At 44.9% G+C, this 22,191-nt stretch overlaps 1 protein-coding gene across 1 annotated transcript in view; it reads right to left on the minus strand.

The window, feature by feature from the left end:
* GOSR1 (golgi SNAP receptor complex member 1) overlaps nucleotides 1-19,599 on the minus strand; it is a 45,613-nt gene extending 26,014 nt beyond the window's left edge. The window contains exons 1-5 of the mRNA XM_080924623.1: nucleotides 19,563-19,599; nucleotides 17,341-17,455; nucleotides 13,246-13,333; nucleotides 12,871-12,978; nucleotides 10,090-10,181 (exon numbers count right to left, since the gene is read on the minus strand). Of these exons, the coding sequence (XP_080780749.1) occupies nucleotides 10,090-10,181; nucleotides 12,871-12,978; nucleotides 13,246-13,333; nucleotides 17,341-17,455; nucleotides 19,563-19,593 (434 nt within the window). The 5' untranslated portion in view covers nucleotides 19,594-19,599. The remainder of the gene's footprint in view (nucleotides 1-10,089; nucleotides 10,182-12,870; nucleotides 12,979-13,245; nucleotides 13,334-17,340; nucleotides 17,456-19,562) is intronic.
* Between the last annotated feature and the right edge of the window lie 2,592 nt (nucleotides 19,600-22,191).

Raw genomic sequence — 22,191 nt, forward strand, 5'->3', positions numbered from 1 at the left:
ATAATGCTTTTCACTTCCCTTAGATTTAGGGGTTTTCTGTTTTCCACCAAACTAACCCAAGCTTCTGGACAGGGGATCTTACGTTCCCTCTGTGGATTAACTTTCGTATTATTTTCTCCAGCAGAAGCCGAACTTTAGACTAATTAGCATATGGCACACAGGACATCACAGCAGCTCGAGCCACTCTGGAGCCAAAGCCTGAGGAACGCTGCCACCTAAATGCTCAATCCTGGCACACTGCAGGATCTCCATGTTCACCATCAGCATATTACAGTTACCAAAGGTGACCTTTACTTCTATTAATAATCTTGTTCTCCTGCTTTTCACTGGTAGTATTAGCAACATTTTCTTTCCTTTTCTTTTCTAGAGACAGGGTTTCTCCGTGTAACCTTGGTGGTCCTGGAACTCTTTATGCATACCAGGTCACAGGACTCTGCCAGCTTCTGCCTCCTGAATGCTGAGAAAAGCATGTGCCACCACAACTGGTCTTTAAGAACTTTTTTTTTTTCCCCAAAATGTACAAATGTCTATAAAAAGAGGGTCATGTTATAAAGCCTGAAGGTCTGGCTGAGGCAGTGACAGCATTCAAGACACAGGAGAGACTGGCAAAGCAGTGACGTGACTCTCAAGTCTATGCATTACCTACCATTACATAGCCAGATGGTCTTAGAAAACCTCGTGATACCTACTTTTGTAAAATAAGACCGAATAATAGCTGCTTCTTTCAAAAGATTTTTGTAGAACCAAAAAAGTAATCCACAGAAAAGGGCTATATAAAATGCAGAAACAGTACAAAATATTCTAGCAAAACCACCAGCAAACCCGTGTTACTTGAGATATTACCAGAGCTCATTTACAAACTCCCCTCCAGCACTTTGATGATAAACCCCTTCAAAGCTAAGCTGCCATTTTCACACTGACCATATACAGAATGTCTTGTTCATAGTTGGTACTCAATGGTTTAATGAATGAATATATTTTTATCAACAGTTTTTCAGAAACTAAAAGGGTTATATTCTAGTGGCTCCCACAAACTATGGAAGAGCTAAATGTATAGCTATTAAAGGCCGCCCTCTGTTGGTTCTGACTGCAGTCTTCAAATTGTGTATGCAAGGCAACTGCACCGGAAGGCTTATAACACTCCAAACAACAAAACTCATACTCCAGGTCGGGGTGGTTGTGCTCTTTCCCTCCCAGCTCTTAGGAATCAGAGTTTGAGGTCAGTCTGCTCTACACAGCAGGTTTCAGGACTCCTAATGCTATATAGAGGGCTCTCTAGGAATGTTTTTCAGAGAACACACAACACATACCAGCTGTAATGAGTGTGTGCCCTTGTTGATATAACGTAAGTATGATAAACTATCACAAATGAGACCATGGTAGTATTGAAAGACCCCCCCTCCTGCTTTAGCTGCAGTAATGCCATTTCGTGCTAGGCCCAGAGCAGGCAGGGATAAAAAATAATACTGAAACAAAAGTGAGCCAGAGGACAGCCCAGTCTCTGTCAGAACAAAAATATCTGCAGTTGACCACCTGGACCAAAGCAAGGACGAAAAACAACTCCTTGTCCCAAAGGAGGGGCCAAGGCCGCCCTCCTCTTCTGAGAACTTGGGTCTGTAAGGCTGTGCAGGCTAGGTCGGGGTCCCAGGTGGCCAGATACCGGTGGGCGGCCAGCTAGCAATAGACAAAGAACAGAAGACATTCAGACAAGCCCAGCTTTCAGATAAGCTGCAGCCCCCGACTAGAACCAAGAGTTGTGTCCTTGGAGCCATATGTCTGCCATAGTTCCCACACTTAGATAAGCCCAAGGCAACTATTCTCAGGAGCTGCAGCCCCAGCTGGTATCAGGAGCTGTTTCCTTGGAGCCCTGTCCTTGGGCTCACTCCCTGGCCACATTTAAACTAACCAATTAAAGCCCTGTTGCTATGCTTCTGCTTCTGTACCTTGCTTCTGCCCCCCAAGCCCTATAAAAAGGGGACTGCCCCTTTGTCCGGCGCACAAGTCCTCTGAGAGACTGTGTGCCCACAGGTACCTGTGTAAATAAACCTCTTGCTACTTGCATCCGAAGTGAGTGGTCTCGCTGCTCCTTGGGAGGGGTCTCTTCAGACGGAAGATACCCTCCGGGGGTCTTTCATTTGGTGCATTGGCCGGGAAACTGAGACTCCCTACCCAGGGACCACCGACCCACTATCGGGAGGTAAGCTGGCCAGCCATTGTTTGTGTTTGTGTCTGATCGTTTGTCTAACTGTCTGCCGCGCAGCGAACTCTGTATTTTCGGTACTTGGCGCCAAGTAATCAGTATCTGGCGGACCTGGAAGGAGCTGACGAGCTCGCACTTCCCCTCCGCAGCCCTGGAAGACGTTCCACGGGCATCTGTCTGGTTCCACTGTACGTGGAACTTCTGGGAGACGAGGGATCCAGATCTGGACCCTCATCCGTATGGTCTCCATCTGACACTTTTGTTAGGACTTGACCCCGGGGCCGCGCAGCGTGATCTGTGTTGATCTGTTTTTGTCTCTTGTTTGTTTGTTCAGTATTTGTTGTTACCTTGTTTGAAACTATGGGGCAGGCTGTCACTACCCCCTTGAGCCTTACCCTGCAGCACTGGAAAGATGTTCGAGACACCGCCCATAACCTCTCGGTAAAAATCCGAAGGAGAAAGTGGACCATGTTTTGCTCGGAAGAGTGGCCCACATTTGGCGTAGGATGGCCGCGGGACGGCACCTTTAACCTTGATATTATTTTCCAGGTAAAAGCCAAGATCATAGATCCAGGTCCCCATGGTCACCCGGACCAAGTACCTTACATCACCACCTGGGAATATTTTGCCTTATACCCACCTGCGTGTATTAAGCCTTTTGTCTCTCCTAAGTCCCCTCCTTCCCAGTCCGCTCCGACTCTGCACTCTCCCCTCCAACCGGTCTCCGCCCCCGCTTTACCCTCCCAGTCTTCCCTTTACCCCACTCAGCTACCCAGTAAAATTGATGCCTTGAAGGCCAGCCGGGATCGCACCCCGGAGGAGTTCAGGGGGCGGTGGGGGGGGGGCGCCGCCGCCACCACTGCGGGGGCCGGGTCTAGCCCCGCCGCCACCGCCGCCGCCTCACGCTGCTGAGGTGCTGCGCGCGGTGGGGGGAGGAGGCTTGCATGCAGAGCAGAGGCTCTACGGGGAAAGAGCTAGTGCAGGGAGCGGTAAGACCCATCTGGGGCCGCGACAGAGCCCAAAAAGGTTGGTGGCTGTAGCAAATCTACCTACAGTTGCTAAGCTGCAGTGACCACGTACGTGGTGAGGGTGTAGTGAGAAAAAAAAAAAAAAAACTGCAGGCGGGGGAAGAGGCCAGCACGCCCACGCCTCCGGAGCAGCGCGCAGCAGCTCGCTGAGGGGGCGTCCCCACTGGCCCCAGCACCTCCGAGAGGCCGCCCACACCAAGGCGGCCTGAGTAGTGCTGGATGAGTTCAGGGCGCCCACCGAGAAGGTGGCGCTGCTAGAGCAGAGCCGCGGGTACATTGAGGAGCTGGAGCTGAAGGCAAAAGAGCGACTGCCCACTATGCCAGAGAACTTTGACTCTGAGAACGCCAGAGACTGCTCGGATTGCAGGCAGGGGTGCACGAAGGTGACAAAGGTAGTGGGGGAGGGCTACGTGGCTGGCAGGCTTGGGGCTGGTCCAATTGAGTCCGCTTAGAGGCAGGAAGAAGGGAGTGACTGACAGTCTATTGCTGGGCTCTCTGGTGGCAGGTCTTAAAGGGGCCGCAATTTGGCTTAGATAAAAAAAAAAAAACTGGAAAAAAAAAAAAAAAACCCGTATGTGTCTGGTAATAGAGATAAAAAAAAAGACACTGAGTGTACAATAAAAATTAGACAAATAATAGGGGCAGAGAAAGTGATTAGACAGCAGCAGTCAGGTAGAGAGAAGGACTGAGAAAAGTGACATAAGCAAAGGAGAGAGAGAGAGAAAAAAAAAAGCGAGAAGCAGAGTAAAAAGAAAAGATAGAGAGATCATAGACAAGAGAGAAATTTGACTGAGATTCTGGGCACAGTGATAAAAATTAAGTCTGGCACTAAGAGGGAGCCTCTTGACAAAGATCATTATGCTTACTGTAAATTGCCCCAACAAAAAGAAAAGGGGACACCAGCAACAGGAGCCCTGGACATGTGGCTCCAAAGTTTTAAATATTTTTAGACTACCCGAAGATCTGTGGATCTCAGAGTGGGCTGGGTATCCCACTTATTCATTGTAATGCCAGACTGTCCCTGCCCCCTGTTGGGGAGAGACCTCCTGACTAAGATGGGGCACAGATTCACTTCCACTCTGATGAACCACAGGTTAGAGGTCCAGAAGGGGAGCCTGTGCAGGTTCTAACCATCCAGTTAGAGGACGAGTACCAACTCTAAACAGCCTGCCTCAGATCAGACTGACTGGTGGCTGCAGGCATATCCACAGGCCTTGTCGGAGACTGCAAAAATGAGGGAGGCTGAGAACCAGCCCCCGCCAATATGGAGCTAAAAGTCCAGGCAAGCAGTGCGTCAATACCCCATGTTAAAAGAGGCACGAGACGAGATTAAGACACTCATCATTCAGTTACTCCAACAACTTCGTAAGTGTCCACCAGCTTACAGTGTGCCTCTCCTACTGGTGCAAAAAGACAGTTCAAGATCTCTGAGAGGCAAACAAATTGGTGTAACCTCTTTGATTGAGTCTATTTTAGTTACCCATCAGCCCACCTGGGATGATTGCCAACAGTTACTGCAGGCACTCCTGACTTCTGATGAGAGACAAAGGGTCTTCTCAGAGGCCCGCAAAAATGTTCCAGGAGATGATGGCCGTCCCACTCAACTACCTAGTGAGGTCGATGCAGCTTTTCCCTTGATCCGACCAGACTGGGACTACCGCACGCCTGCAGGTAGGAGAAGCCTACGTCTTTATCACCAGTTGCTTATGGCAGGTCTCCGAGGGGCAGGTAAGTGCCCCACTAATTTGGCCCAGGTTAAACAAGTACTGCAGGGATCAGATGAGCCACTGTCAGTGTTTCTAGAAAAGCTTAAAGAGGCCTACAGGAGATATACTCCCTATGACCCAGAGGATCCAGGGCAGCAGACTTGTCGATGTCATTCATTTGGCAATCGGCCCCAGACATTAGAGTAAAGTTGCAGAGACTGGACAATCTGCAGGGATTCTCAGTGCAGGATTTGCTTAAAGAGGCAGAGAAAATCTTTAACAAGAGAGAGACGCCAGAAAAAAAAAAAAAAAAAAAAAAAGATATAGCACATGGAAAAAGAGATAAAAAAATAGGGACCTGAGTAAGTTGCTAGTCACCGCCATGCAGAAGACAGAAAGAAAGGGAGATAAAAAAAAAAAAAAAAAGGAGCCGACCCAAACTAGACAAAGACCAATGCGCCTACTGCAAGGGAAAGGGGCGACAATCACTGGACCCAAGGGGAGGCCTCTTCATGTCCTCACCTTAAACCTCGAGGACGAATATCGCCTCCATGAACCTGAAGCCACCAAGGAGAACTCACTCAAACCCTGATCTTCAGGACCGGGTAAGCAAGTACCCCCAAGCTTGGGCTGAGACTGGGGGCATGAGACTGGCCAAACAACAGCCACCATTGATGATATCTCTAAAGGCCACAGCCACCCCAGTATCTATCAAACAGTACCCCATGTCTCAAGAAGCTTACCAAGGAATAAGGCCCATATCAAAAGACTCTTAGATCAGGGGATCCTGATCCCCTGCCGGTCACCTTAAAATCTTTGCTTTTAAATGGAAAGATCCTGAAATGGGGCTGTCGGGACAGCTGACTTGGACCCGCTTATCCCAGGGGTTCAAAAATAGTCCCACTTTGTTTAATGAGGCTCTACACAGAGACCTGGCCGACTTCAGAGTCCAACACCCGACATTAATCCTACTGCAGTACTCATTATCAGGCCCTCCTGCTTAATGCAGACAGGGTGCAGTTCAGGCCCGTTGTAGCCCTAAACCCAGCAACTCTACTCCCCCTCCCTAGAGGAGCAGAGCCCCACGACTGCCAACAGATTCTAGCAGAAGTGCATAGAACCAGACCAGACCTCACGGACCAACCAATGACGAGTGTTGACTTCACCTGGTACACGGATGGCAGCAGTTACCTTGTCAACGGAGAACGGAAGGCTGGAGCAGCCATCACCACCTCAGACCAGGTAATATGGTTAAGTGCCCTCCCAGCAGGGACTTCTGCACAACGCGCCAAACTAATAGCCCTGACCCAGGCACTCCGGATGGCAAAAGGTAAGAGACTCAATGTCTACACCGACAGCCTTTATGCCTTTGCCACGGCCCACATACACGGAAAAATATGCCGGAGGAGGGGGCTACTCACATCAGAAGGCAGAGAGATTAAAAATAAGACTGAGATCTTAGACCTCCTAGAGGCCCTCAATATGCCAAAAAGACTGAGTGTTATGCACTGCCCCGGCCATCAAAAAGGCAATGATCCAATAGCAAAGGGAAATCGCCTGGCAGATGCCACAGCTCGGGAGGCAGCCATGGAAACAGTCGCCCTGGCCCTCCAAGAAAGAGCGAGCCCTGACGATCCCAGACCTATCCCATGAAAATATCGCCAAGAAGATGTCCACATGCTAGAGAAAATGGGGGCCTCCTATGACCCGTCACTACAATGCTGGGTCTATGAGGGGAAGCCTGTAATGCCTGAAAGCTTGACTTTTGAACTCATCTTTCATTTACACAAACTGACCCGTCTAAGTCCTAAAAAAAAATGCAAAAACTGTTAGACCGAGAAGAAGGGGGTCCCTACCTCTTAAACAAGGGAAGAGCCCTCCAACGAGTGGCTGAAAAATGTCAGGCATGTGCTCAAGTCAACCCTGGAAAAGCCAAAATAAGACCTAGAATAAGGCCCCGAGGGCACCGGCCCAGTGCTCACTGGGAACTGGACTTTACAGAAGTTAAACGTAGAACATATAGATACAGGTATCTGTTAGTTTTTGTAGACACCTTTTCAAGATAGATAGAGGCCTTCCCAACAAAAACTAAAATTGCCAGGACGGTGGCCAAGAAACTGCTAGAAGAAATCCTGCTCTGGTTTGGGATACCACAGGTATTGGGTTCTGATAACGGGCCTGCTTTCATCTCCCAGGTAAGTCAGGCGGTGGCTAGGATACTGGGGATTAATTAAAAACTTCATTGTGCTTATAGACCCCAGAGTTCAGGACAGGTAAAACGGATAAATAAAACTATCAAAGAGACCATAACCAAATTATCGCTTGCAACTGGCTCTAAGGACTGGGTTCTCCTCCTACCCTTGGCTCTATACAGAGCCCGAAACACCCCGGGGCCCCACGGACTGACCCCGTTTGAAATTGTCTTTGGGGCACCTACGCCCTTGACCAATATGCTGGGATATAAACTGCCCTCGGGTACTAACCCCCCTTCTCTAGAAGCTCACTTACAGGCCCTCCAGATTGTGCAGAAAGAGATCTAGAAGCCCCTGGCTGCTGCCTACCAAATCCAGCATAAAGTAGGAGCCCCCCACCTTTTCGGGATTAGAGACTCTGTGTGGGTACGACGGCATCAGACCAAGAACCTCGAACCCCGCTGAAAGGGACCCTACACCATACTGCTCACCACACCAACAGCCCTCAAGGTAGACGGGATAGCCGCTTGGATCCACGCGTCCCACGTTAAACCAGCTGACTCATCCGTCGGCAGGCAGGCGACATGGAAAGTTCAACGCACTCAAAATCCCCTAAAGATAAGACTTTTAAGATAGTTATTCTTCTATGTCTGATTGGCCAGGGAGGAGGGCAAATTAGCCCCCACCAGGTCTACCGATTAACCTGGCAGGTCATTTCCCAGACAGGAGATATAATCTAAAAAAAAGACTAAAAACCATCCCCTTTACACATGGTGGCCCACCTTCACACCTGATTTCTGTAGCCTGGCAGCTGGTTTAGATACTTGAGACATCCCGGGAACCAGTGTCCCTGACCTTGGCATTGCTCTTAGGTGGCATTACCATGAAAAAATTAACAGCCGGGATAGGTACCGGCACCACAGCCCTAATACAAACAGCCCAATTTCGAGAATTACAACTAGCCATGCATACAGACTTACAGGCACTAAAAAGTCTGTCAGCGCCTTAAAAAAGTCTCTAACATCCCTCTCAGAGGTAGTGCTCCAAAACAGACGAAGATTAGATATTCTGTTTTTACAAGAAGGAGGACTCTGTGCAGCACTAAGAAAAAAGTGCTGCTTCTATGCAGACCACACTGGATTAGTAAGAGATAATATGGCCAAACTCAGAGACAGGCTCAAACAAAGACAGAAGTTATTTAAGTCTAAACAAAGTTGGTTTAAAAGATGGTTTAACAAGTCCCCATGGTTTACCACTCTAGTCTCCTCCATAATGGGACCATTGATTATTATTCTCCTAATATTGCTCTTTGGGCCCTATATTCTGAATCGCCTAGTCCAATTCATAAAAGACAGGCTATCCACGATCCAAGCTTTAGTTCTTACTCAACAGTACCATCAACTAAGACAATATAAACCTGAACTACAAAAATGAGAGAGGCCAGACCTCCCGAATGAAAGATTCCATTCGAGTATATAAGAAAATGGGGGAATGAAAGACCCCCCCTCCTGCTTTAGCTGCAGTAATGCCATTTCGTGCTAGGCCCAGAGCAGGCAGGGATAAAAAATAATACTGAAACAAAAGTGAGCCAGAGGACAGCCCAGTCTCTGTCAGAACAAAAATATCTGCAGTTGACCACCTGGACCAAAGCAAGGACGAAAAACAACTCCTTGTCCCAAAGGAGGGGCCAAGGCCGCCCTCCTCTTCTGAGAACTTGGGTCTGTAAGGCTGTGCAGGCTAGGTCGGGGTCCCAGGTGGCCAGATACCGGTGGGCGGCCAGCTAGCAATAGACAAAGAACAGAAGACATTCAGACAAGCCCAGCTTTCAGATAAGCTGCAGCCCCCGACTAGAACCAAGAGTTGTGTCCTTGGAGCCATATGTCTGCCATAGTTCCCACACTTAGATAAGCCCAAGGCAACTATTCTCAGGAGCTGCAGCCCCAGCTGGTATCAGGAGCTGTTTCCTTGGAGCCCTGTCCTTGGGCTCACTCCCTGGCCACATTTAAACTAACCAATTAAAGCCCTGTTGCTATGCTTCTGCTTCTGTACCTTGCTTCTGCCCCCCAAGCCCTATAAAAAGGGGACTGCCCCTTTGTCCGGCGCACAAGTCCTCTGAGAGACTGTGTGCCCACAGGTACCTGTGTAAATAAACCTCTTGCTACTTGCATCCGAAGTGAGTGGTCTCGCTGCTCCTTGGGAGGGGTCTCTTCAGACGGAAGATACCCTCCGGGGGTCTTTCAGTATCATTCATTAGATGGTCCAAAAATGGGAAAACTGTCTAGGTATGGAAGCTACCTACTATCTCAGCCCCTGGGAAGCAGAGTCAGGAGGGCCACAACCAAAGCCAGCCTGACCTCAAGAAAACAAAAACAAGACAGAAAATCTTCAGCGTCAGTTAGATACTCTACAGGATTTCATCAGTCAAGATCAGTTGTAAAACCTAAGACTTAATGTGGAAGTCTAGCCTATGCCCAAGGGGCTGTAAAGCAAACCTTATGTACTGAGACCACTGTAAAGTTCGGAAGGCCTTAGTTCTGCAAGGCTTTGATTCTATATTAAACCTAGAAACTCCTGCCCCCATATAAACATAGTTCAGAATTTCAGGGAAGCTAATAGCTATCTGAACATATGAGAGAGAGAGAGAGAGAGAGAGAAAGAAGTGTGTGCAAGAGACAGGGAAACTGAACTTCAGTGTAAGTTACTGTCATTCATGTCATTCTCAGCATGGGCGAGAAGGGAATCCCTCAAGCTGGACTTAGGAAAGTCAAGGCTGGCAAGGGCTCACAGGAAGACTGGGTGATGTAGAGTCAGCCCATACTTTAGCAAGCATCAAAGGAAAAAGAAATGGAAAATCAGAAACCCTAAAGTTTAAATCCTGGTTTTGCTACTCAATTTGCAATTAACTACAGATACAGCCTAAATCCACATAAACATTGTATACAGTAACACGAAAGATAACTTACTCGATATCTTTTCGTACTGATCCCATGAGATTCTCCCTTTCCCGTATTGCCATAAAGTTTGCTTTGGTTTTATGGAATTCATGTGTATAATCCTGAAATAAAACAACATCCAGTCTCAACACAAATTATGTGCTTTTACCCTTTTAAAGTAGTTGTACATGCTCACATTTACACATTTCAAAACACTAAGTGTCCTACCCCCTTACCTTACCACACAGGACAGAATTATAAGGAAAATCTAAGACAAGATGACCTCAAACAGCCTAGGGTAAAAGAAGGGAGAGATTTTCTACCCAACAGCACACTCAATAAGGCTTAGAGCTTACTTTTTCAAAACTGCCCCCATCCCCACCTCCCACTCAGTGCTGAGGATCCGACCCGCGGCTTTGCAATGCTCTCCCACAGATGCCCTCCCAGAGCTACATCCCCCAGTCCACTCTTAAGAGCCTTCTACTGTTTTCTGTATTTACATTACCTTTATGTATATTAAACAGTTGAGGCCTTTGTTGTAGTTTCTGAAATTAGATCTTCCTTAGCTCTTTAATGCTCAGATTAAAAGGCTTGTTTGTTTGTTTTAAGATGGTATACAAAATTCATGATCAAGTTTTTTTTTTTTTTTTTTTTTGTTTTTAGTTAGAAGAGATTACATAGTTTACCTGAATCACGTGGGAATTTTTTCACCTTAGTTCGGAACTAAGAAGTCTGTACTCCAGACAGAGTGAATACAGACATATGTTAGGGAAGTTATTAGCAAATGAAGATCTGATGCACCAGACTGAGAGGACAGATCGAAATACTTTGAACTAAGGTCCTGGTCTTACAAAATGCTTTCTTATTGATTCGTAAGGGATAGTAAATTAGTTTGGTTTGTGAATTACCCGCTAAGGCCACTTGGTTCTTCAGATGCCGGCTAGTGAGGGTTTATGATTATCTTAATTGTTTATATTGTCTCAAAATGGGTATAGTGTTGAGTTTTGTGTTTATATTATTTCTCTGGGAAAGAATACAACATACAAGATATTCTAGTTACCAACTAAGGGACACGCTATTCTGGGAGAAAGGTTTTGTCTTTGTTTTTTTAAAAAGTGTAATTTGGCTCTGTGTGCCTTCCAGAGTTATATGGATTAGATTTGATAGAGGTAGACCACCTGAAAAACTAAATTCAAAAAGATCAAAAATTTTTTTCTCGATACTAAAATGTTTTCTGTTGAGTTTTATATATATTACAGGATGTCATCAGAATGCTAAACTGGCCTGATTCCAGACGTCAGAAACTACATCAATCATCAGTGTGGCTTTCCTTCTTGAGGCCTGCCCAGCTTCCTCATTCCCCTCCCCACTTCTAAATTCTCAATGCCCATATATTCAGCTTGAAAAAGCTATGAAGAGTTGTCACCTGAATCCCTGGACTTTGGGGGGGGGGTGAAAGTGGTTATTATAAGGTTGTTTTTATGAAGAATTTAGAAATGGTCATAATCTAACAGGGAGGAATTAGCCAGATTAAATTATACAGCCATAATCTTCTTTTAGTAACTAGGCTAAAGGCATATCTTCACTGGTAGGAATCTTTCTAATTGATACAAAGTTAAAGTTATAATCTTTACAGTGCTACAGAATTTATTTGATACAGATTTAAGGTTTACACACTGTTTTTAGTTGATTAAACAATACTAGCTAAGGGCTGAATAAGAAGCTCATGGTTCTGAGTCAATAAGCGGGTGTTTCTGAGACATTTCAATTAAAAATGGCCAAGAGAATTCAAGGCTTAACAGTTCAGAAATGTTTTTTTGTAGTTAGATGGTTTTCAAAAAATGTCAAAAATCTATAAATTATGACATTTAATGTTATTTATCTTGTGTTGCAACACATCTGCTCCTTACATCCTTTGGCAATGGGTCAACAGATAAAGGCATTTGCTGCCAAGCCTGACAACCTGAGTTCAATCCCAAGAACTCACATGGTGGAAAACTAGAACTGAGTTCTGTAAAGTGTCCTCTGACCTTCACACATGTACCCAGACACACATAAATAGATAAGTAAATGAACAAACAAATAAATGTATGTATATATGTATGCATTAAAAAGTTTTGAAAAACATTCCTCTTTATGTGTGTGCATGTGTATTTGCTATGCACATGTGTGCAGAGGCCAGAAATGAACATGGGTATCGTCTTCTATTGCTCTCCGCCTAGTTTTTAAGCTTGCTCATTTGGCTAGGACAGCTGGCCAGCAAGTCCTTACAATCGTCGGTTTACATCTCCTACAAAGTTGAGGTTGAAGATACACATGGCTGTGCCTGGCTTTTATATGGGTTCTAGGGATTTGAACTCAGATCATCTTCCTTTCATAGCAAACACTCTGAATCATGGAGCCATCTCTCCTATTCCTATCACCACCCTTACCATCACCTTATCATCACATCACCACCATCTTGAAACAGGGTCTCACTACATGGTGCTGGCTGCTCCGAAACTCGTTATATAGACTGAACTGGCCTTGACCTCACTGAAATTGGCCTAACTCCTGAGTGCTAGGATTGAAAGTTGGGTACCAATTCTTAAAGAATTCTCAAATCACATGGTTGTTTAATTTTCTCAGTAAAAAAAAAAAAGTTTGCCTTCCAATCTGTACATCTGTACTTTAATACCACCTAATAAATCTTTACATATTTATGATACTTTGTTATACTTTTGATATTTGCTAAAAAGATACTGTAACCACAGCTAATTACTCCTCTGCAGCCACCTCAGCAGCATGAAAACATTAGACTAAATACACCACCTGCAGAATGTCCCTGTGTCGCTGCAGCGTGTGCATCAGGGCTGCGTTCAGCGAGGGCACGCCTGCACTGTGGGTGTACTCTGCCATTTTGTCGTTTACTCCTGTAAGCTAGAAAGAAAGGGAAAATAGTTTTAAAAGCATAAATACAGCTCAAGTAAATCACCTGCCTATATGTCCTCTTGGATGACAGCAGACAAGACAAGACCCAGTGAACCAGCGATCCCCACAAGAACATGTTACAATTTGGATGGCTGCCATGAAAATTCAAGTGGTCAGAGGAGGAGCACACCATGAATGAACAGATGTTTTCAGTAAACAGTATAGTGCAGAACCACATCTAACAAACAAACCAGCTGTTTACCCAAAACCACTTACCCTTGCCAAAAGCTGTTCAATTTCAATTGCCATTGTCTCAAACATTCTGTCTTGGCTTGATCCATTTAATAGGGGTGTTGTGTCAGAACTAAAGAGAAGTTAAATTAAAAAAAAAAATCCATTACTTAGCCCTTTAAAACATCCTTAAAATAATCAGGTAATTTTTCTTAAAGAGATCAAATAAACTCCAAAAAATTCCTTCTCTTTCTTTAAAGATTATGATTTTATGGTCAGCAAAATGGCTCAGTGGATAAAGGTGCCTGCTGCCAAGCCTGGTGCCCCGAGTTTCATGACACATAGCAGAGGGAGAAAAGTGACTCCTTTAAGTTGTCCTGAACTGTCATCCTGAGTGAGGTAACCCAGACCCAAAAGGACAAGCATGGTATGTACTCACTGATAAGTAGACATTAGCCACCAAGTACAGGATATCCATGCTACAATCCACAGACCCTAAGAAATTAAATAATAAAGAGGGCCCAAGGATATGTGAGTCTCACTCACAAGGGAAACACAACAGTCATCAGAGGTAGATAGAGAGAGGAAACTGGGTGGGAGGGGGTGAGAAGAGAGACAGGGATCAGGTGTGGGGAGAGGGGGTGCAGGAGAGGGATGGGAGTAAGACTAGAAACTGATGGGGGAACATCTCTGGGACTAGCTAGAGACTCCTACCAGTAAGGGTTATGGAGACTGAAGTGGCCACCTCCTGTAGCCAGGCAGGACTTCCAGTGGAGGGAGTGGGACATCAACCCACCCACAAAACCTTCAACCTAAAATGTATCCTGTCTTCAAGGGACGTAGGATAAAGATGAAGCAGAGATTGAGGGAACACCTAATCAATGTCTGCCCCAACTTAAGACCTATCCCATTCGAGACAGCCAACGTTGATACTATTAATGATACTCTCAGACAGAGCTTGTGGAAGAATTGGGGATAGAACTGAGTGAGCTGGAGAGCTCAAGGACACCTCAAGAAGACCTACAGAGTCAACTAACCTGAGCCCATGGGCTCACAGAGACCAACCAAAGAGCATGCTCAGGATGACCCTAGGCCCCCTATGTATTTGTAGCAAATGTTCAGCTTGGCCTTCATGTAGGTCTCCACAATTGGAGTGGAGGCTGTCTCTGACTCTGTTGCCTGCCACTGACTTCCTCTCCTCTAAATGAACTGCGTGGTTGGGCCTTAGTGAGAGAGGACAAGCTTAGTCCTGCTGTAAGGGGGAGGGGGTGTTTCTCCTTCACTGAGGAGAAGAGGAGGGATAACAAGGGGAAGGATTTATAAGAGTGGGACTGGGAGAAGGGGAAGGGGAGTCCACCATCAGGATATAAAGTGAAAAAAATAAATCAATTTTTAAAAAATGCCACACATCCTAAAATACTAAAAAACAGTACAAAATATAAAGAATATTGGAAAAGAAGCAAAAAGCTCCTTATAATAGTGAAGGGAAAAAATTGGTTACAGATTACATTATGGGGCCTAAGAGGAAATAATCTTTAGCTTTTCTCCACAAATATGGCTTCTTATGCCTTTAAATTCTCTCCTCCTTTACTGACTCTTATCAAAAAGAAAAATGAGCTTTAAATGACCCGATTAGATAAGCAGGTATTCAGGAATCAACAGAGAGCATTCAGCCACAGCCAGCATGCTTTCAGACCAGCCCTCCACACCTCCACTCACATACACATCTGCCTCATACTAGTTTACAAGAATGTGTTTAATGTCTCTTTATATCAGAATTGCCAGTCAGAAATCTGACTTTTTACAGATGAAAGATGTCTAACAGATGCAAGTTCTAAAAGTTTCATTTGTCTCTTCTCAAAAACCAGAACATACTGTACACATGGTCACACGAGCAGCTTAAAACACATCAGTGTTCCCACCAAACAAAATGGATCATACTTAATACACATCAGTGTTCCCACCAAACAAAATGGATCATAATCTCCAGCCTGAATGGAGACCCATTCCTGCTCCTACACAGGATCTGAATGTGGCAACTCAAAGATTAAGTCATCAATTCAACATCAAAAGAACCCCAGGGACCATTGTTCCCTCAAATATTTACTTTCATAAAACCAGTGAACCTGCTGAAAGTAGCTAGAAGGAGCTTTTTAAGCATTATTTACTTTATTTATGAGTATGCTTGTCTGCCTGTGAGTTTATACGGACCATGTGCATTTAGAGCTGGAAGAGACCAGAGGGCACCAGATTCCCTGGACTTGGACTATAAGCATTTTTTTGAGTGTGGCCATGTGGCTGCTGAGAATCAAGCCTAGGTCCTCTGCAAAGGCAGCTCTAACTCCAGTCCCAGATTATTTTTCCCCATAAGGACAGAGACTTGCTTGTATACCTAAGCCAAGCCAGCCTGGAACTTGTGTCGTGGTCTTTCTGTTCCATTCTCTTCAGTATGGGACTATAGGCATGTACTATGTCTGGCTTTAATAAGCATTCTTATTTTAGATGCTTAACTAGGTCTTAAGCTTAATTTCTTCTTCAAACATTCCCATTTCTATGCCTTGTAGCATGACATAAAAATACCTAGTTCTTATGCAGGCATGATGATGGTACACACCTGTAATTCCAGCACTTAGGGGGCTGAGGTGGGAGGTAACAGGGTTGAGTCTAGCTTGGGCTACACAGTGATCAAAGTGGAGACTGAGACCAGTTTTTTATTGTGTCTCACAAACCAAGGTTGTAAGGGTATTTCCTAGGATATGCAACCACAAAACAGCTCTCTGCCACTGATCCGAACCCTCCTACTAGGTGCACTGACAAGAACAATGGGCAATAGAGATCAAGAAGGAAACTACCTGTCTAGTCATACACATGTGTCCTCACCTGGCGAACAGATCTACTGTTCTTTAAATATTTGTCGAATAAATGAGTAACAGGGTAATCTCTGTACTGGACATTCCACAGTCACTATTCTTAGGACAGTAAAGAAGACCAGGGAACTGGTTAAAAAAAAAAAACATCATTCTCAGGGCTGGTTATGAGCAATGACTGTTCTTCCAGAGGTCCTGAGTTCAATTACCAGCAACCACATGGTAGCTCACAACCATCTGTAATGGAACCTCTTTTAGTATGTCTGAAGACAGTGACAGTGTATTTATATAAAATAAATAAATAAATTTAAAGAAAACAAACAAACCCCCAAACTCTCACTCTATACGACATTAGGATTCAGTTGAATTTAGTTCACTTAATAGGTGTGAGATGATCCATAGCCCTTGACTCTCAACATAGTGAACAAAACCCCAAGACCCCCTAGAAGAAAAGTTCTGTTCACTGATGACTTTACCCAGACCCCCTAGAAGAAAAGTTCCGTTCACTGATGACTTTACCAAGACCCCCTAGAAGAAAAGTTCTGTTCACTGATGACTTTACTCATCAGACATACTTCCAGTCTGGAAATCCAAATGAACATTGAGCATACACAGTCAGTCTTTACTTTCCAGAGTGAGTGACTACAGTTCCTGGACACGGAGCATTTGGTAGCTCCTCAGTTCCATTCAGAAATTAGAAAGCAGGAATGTCAGCTAGATGGTTTTGGTGCAGCCCTGGGGAGGCAGAGGCAGGGGGAATCTCTGAGTTTAAAGTCAGCCTGGTCTACAAAGTGAGTTCCAGGACAGCCAGGGCTATACAGAGAAGCTCTATCTAGAAATACAAAACTAAAAGAAAACAAAAATCATGTGGGCAAACCAGGCATTTCTGTGGAGTGACTGAGAATGAAATCTCTTTGGATCTGCCATGGAGCCCAGAGTAATTTACATCACGTGTCCCGTCTCAGCCGCCTAGTGCTGGCAGAGGTGTACAAGCCTGGCTTCCAAAACTCGCTATCAATAAAAACTCGGTTTTGAACTCTAGAAGTTTCTTCCTGAGTTATCGTGATCTCTGTCTAAGATCTCAAATAAATGTTAGTCTCATGAATTAGGAATTTCAGTGAGATACACACACACAGACAAACACACACTCAGAGAGAGACACAGACATAAAGATAATGACAAAGAAATAGCAAAACATCCCCAATTCAGTAGCAGACCAAGTCATGGAGCACCCCAGAATTTAAGGTGCATGAGAGTCCGGCAGTACCTATACCTATCGCGGCCTCCATCCCGGGCGCTGCTGTGACTGTAGCTCGTGCACAGTTTACTGAAGGAAACTAGTTTCAGGTCAAGTTCATTTTCCAGCTGTCGAGCTTGTTTCCTGAGATCTTTAAGGAAATGACAAAAGTAAATCATTAGTCCATTAGTAGATGTTAAATTCCTAAGACTACTTTAAGAAAGCCGACCATGAAAACGATCACATACTGATCTCTGATCTAGTTACTCAGAAACCAAAGGCGTATCTAAGAAAGCAAATTGGTCAAGTCTGAGAGCAACAAGGGAGGCAGTTGAGGAAGACACACAACCTGTCACTTTCCTTTCAAAGCCAGCTTGACAGCCGGTGCTATGACCTCCCTGAGAAACTCTTACAGCAATACCCAACAGTTGTAACTTGGAGGGAAACAAGGACAGAATACAAATCACCAAGACATGAAGATAGTTTATAATCCTCACATCAGTTCACCAGCTAACTCTAAGAAGCCCAGCATTCTTTTTGATGCATCTTTCTCTTTGTTTCAAAACTGTTAGGAGTTTGGAACTTTTTTTTTTCCATACAGGCAAAATATCTTAGCAATTAAACACAAGGAAAAAGCAAATTAACAATAGAATAAAATAAAAATAAAAATTGCTTTTTCATAAACACTGAGGGGTCCAGTAAAAACAGTACACTATGAGCAAGACAAAAATACAACTGTGACAGGCTTGTTTTTAAAAAGCGTATGTTTTAAAAGTAGAAGCACACAGATAAACTGGTGTAGCAGCTTGGTTTCTAAGGGCATGAATGAAAGAAGCCATACTTGGAAACTCATATATATATGTATATGCTTATACATATGCTTATACATATATATATGTTCATGGTGGAGTTCAAATGAAAGGAGTAAAATACAGGAAGGAATAAATGTAAGAATCTCTCAGGACTAAAGAATATCAAGACACTGGTTCATTATATTTCCCAATCAAAAGCAGGAAGCCGAATTATATGGTGGGGTATATCTACTGAGAGACCCAATCCCACTCCCAATGTCAGCTCAGCCACCTACTGTCTTTGAGATTTACTGACAATCCAGTTAATTAAAAAACCCCAAGCCTTCAGTTTTTCTATCCGTGCTTAAAGCTTCTGGCACAAGGCATATTGTCAATAATCACTTGTTCTAATTATTGTAGCATGTTTCAAAACCCACAGCTTAATGACTATCAAAGGTACCAGCAGCCACTTCTACATTGTTTAAAAAGAAATTCTAGTTACGACAAGTATTTCCAATGGGCACTTTAAATACATGTTTTAAACTATAGGCATGTTTCTCTACAATTCTATTTATTTATTTAGTCTAATGGAAAACATCAAGTAGAAAGCATTTTGGAAATATGACATAACACAAAATTCAGTCCCTTAGATCTACTGGCTGATGGTGACAATACCATATTTCCCAGGGGTTTCATGGGACAAAAAGAGGGAAAGTTTTAAAAACTAACTAAGTTTTAACTAACTAAGCAAACAGTTAAATGAAAAAAGATGAGCCATTTCTGATCTTTGTGGATCACTGTGGCTTAGGAAATTTTTGTGTGGCCTCACTTGAGTGGACCAGATTTGCAGGAATTCAGTAAGCACAACTGAATGTTTTCTTAGCGGAAGAATAGCAAAGGTATTCATTTGAACCCCTTTACTATCATTTTTAACAAAACCGATTTTGGAGTTATCTTCAGTATCCTGTCACCAGTCGTCAATAAAGCCTCAATCTCAAACTGCCAGTTGGGGTCCAGGAGGAGACAGTTCAAACTCCCCGCAAGGCCGGCACACACAAGTTCCACCTCACTCAGTTTTCTGACAGTGACCTCAACTCCGAGGTTCTGACTGCTCGTCTTCCGGGCTCTGGATCTTATCGCTCAACATTCTCCTCCAAGAGCTCGTCTCCGCAGCCCCATCCTCAGAGTCTCGCCACCCCACAGACACTTCCATCTGGAGCTTCGGGCGCTTCTTCCTCTCAAACCCCGGCTCCCTCCACTCCGAGACCCAACCCCTTCCCAGGTCCGGTTCACTCCGCCCCGGCTCCTGCCCCAAGTTCCCAGGCCCAGGGTTCCTCTCGGACAACCTCATCACGAAGTATGGCCGTTCCTGAGGCCTGTCTCTTCCCTCTGCTGCCACCCTCAAGACCCAGCCTCACCAAGTCACCTCTGCACCCGGAGGAACCCACTCCGAGGCCTCGCCCTCACCTTCCCAGTAATTGCTGGTTCCCGCCGCCATCTTTGTTGCCCAACATCAGTCGGGACAGGCAAGTAGAGGCCTTGAGTGCCAGAGAGTCACCCCCACGCCTTCTTCCATCCCGAACGCCGAGGCTGATGGGATACGCGGGCCTCCGTAGACACGGCCACCTGGTGGACAATTCGTTATTTTACAGCTTTAAGCCGCAAGCACGTTTGAAAATTTGGCTTAACTGTTCTGGGTGTTCATACCACAATCTTTCTGCACCTTTCAATCTTCAATTCATCATCTCGGATTGTTCCTCTTTTCAGCAGGTGACTTAGAGGAGAGACACAGCTTCCCTTATCTCCCCTTAAATAGGAAGTCTTGGGAACAGTGTGTGTGTGGGTGGGGGGGGGGTGTTAGCTTAATGAGTCAGATGCCTTACCTGTATGTAAGAGTGTCTGGATTCGATCCCCAGCACTTCATAAACAGAACATGGTGGTGTATGCCTTTAATTCTAGTACTCAGAGGGTGGGGATAGAAAGACCAGAAAATCATGGTCATCCTCAGCTACATAGGGAATTCAAGACCAGCTAGGAATAAATGTCTGAAGGGGGAGGAAAAGGAGGAAGAGAAAGAGGGGGAGGAGGAAAAAGAAGGAAGAAGAGGAACAAGAAGAATGAAGAAAAAAGAAAAGTATCTTCAATCAGCATTTTTCTTTCCCAGAGCCAGCAGTTCTTTTCCTGGCGCTGCCGATCCCCCACTGTCCCGGATGTGAAGTTTCTTCCCCGACGGTTTCTTATGTCCACAGCAGAGCCTCAGTCCCCTGTCCTTCGCTAACAGCTTCCATGTGCCCACAACCTGAAGCTCACTGGTTTGGTTAGACTAGCTGGCTAGCAAACCCCAGTTCAGCCTCCCAAGTGTTGGGATTACAGGCATATACTGCTACGCCTGAGTTGTTTCATGTTTGTCTGAGGCATCTTAACTCACTTCCCAACGCTGTATGCCAAGCAGTTTACTAGTTGGGTATAAAACGCATTGTATTAATAAGTTGTTAGATGTTGTTTAAGTTCGTTGAGAAGCTGACTGTGGACATAGGGTTGCTACTCCATGCTCTTGCCACAAACACACTTAATAACCAAGCATGTCTCTCTTGAAATGTCCCAAGACGCTCTGGCTGGGGGTGGGCTGAATGGCTGGACCTATGAGAAAGCAAAAGTGGGGAAGTAAAACTAGTCCAAAAGAGTAAAAACACCAGGTCCACAAGGACAGGAGAGTATTTGAGTCAAACGGTGTCCTTGATCACAGCTGGAAGGCCAGTTATTCCCTCTGACCTTCCTGACATAAAGATGCCGGTGGTGGGGATGGCTCATTGGATGGTTTTACCTAAGAGAAGCCATTCTTCCTGGAACCCTTTCTGTGGGTCCGAGAGGTTCCACCTGGCTGGTGTTTGCTCTCCAGGTCTCCTCCGTTGCTTTCTGCTGGATGACGTAAGTGTCCCATCTCACAAGCTACTAGCTCCTGTTTGCTGGCTGTTTCTTTGATTTCTGTTTGCTGTATACCTGAAAACCACACTCGTTTGAAAACAGCACAGCTATTGCAGGTCAGCCTCCTTCGTTTAGGACACAGAGCCATCTCCTCAGTTCCCCGACGATACATTTCATAAACTACTTCCCATTGTTCTGGTTAGAGAATGTCTACTATTCTGCCTTCAGGTTGATTGACAGGCAAGCAGCTGTTTCCCCTGCCGGCTCCATGTTGCTGCTGAACCCATTTGGTGAGTTTATTTCCATTACTGACATTTTCAGGTCTTTTGCACTCATTTCTTTTCTTTGTGAAGACTGTTCCCTGCTGAGACTTTTTAAAATCATCACTTACAAGATCGTTTATAGCTGGGTATAGTGGCACGCTCCTTTAATTCCAGCCCTTGGGAGGCAGAGGCAGGTGGATTTCTGTGAGTTTGAGGATGGCCTGGTTTACACAGTGAGTTCCAGGACAGCCAGAGCTATGTAAGCAATGATTATCAACCTGTGGGTTGTGACTTCTTTGAAGCGGGTGGTGGGGTTGGGTGGGTGGGGGAGGGGTGAGGGTCAAAGGACCCTTTCACAGGGTCACTTAAGATAATCTCAAAACATAGATACTTTCACTATTATTCATAGCAGCAGCAAAAAGTAGTTATGAAGTAGCAGTGAAAATTTTATGGTTTGGGGGTCACCACAAGATGAGGAACTGTATTAAGGGTTGCAGCATCAGGGAGGTTGAGAGCCACTGGCTTACAGTGTCTCTGGTCTGTACCTTTTGTCATTTCTGGTGAGATGTAGGTATATAAGACCCAAAATAACCCCCAGGGACCCCACTGCACGCTGCTCTTTGGTCCTGAGGTCTCTAGCCTCTGACATTTTTCCTCCTCTTTTCAACGTCTAGTTGTTGAACACCAAGACACACAAGTTCTCACTGTTCTTAGTAAGAACATGTCTATCTCGTCCAGAAATGAAGCTTACCATTTAAGTTCTCCGCAACAATTCATCTTATATCTTTACTTTCTCTCCGTTCTTGAATCTATTCATTGCCATCATTTTAATAATGTGTGAGTGACAAGTACAATTGATAATTGTACTTCTCACAGGACTATTGCTATTTTCCTGGGGAAAAATGAAA

Source organism: Micromys minutus (assembly GCF_963924665.1).
Source record: "Micromys minutus genome assembly, chromosome: 10".
Classification (NCBI taxonomy): domain Eukaryota; kingdom Metazoa; phylum Chordata; class Mammalia; order Rodentia; family Muridae; genus Micromys; species Micromys minutus.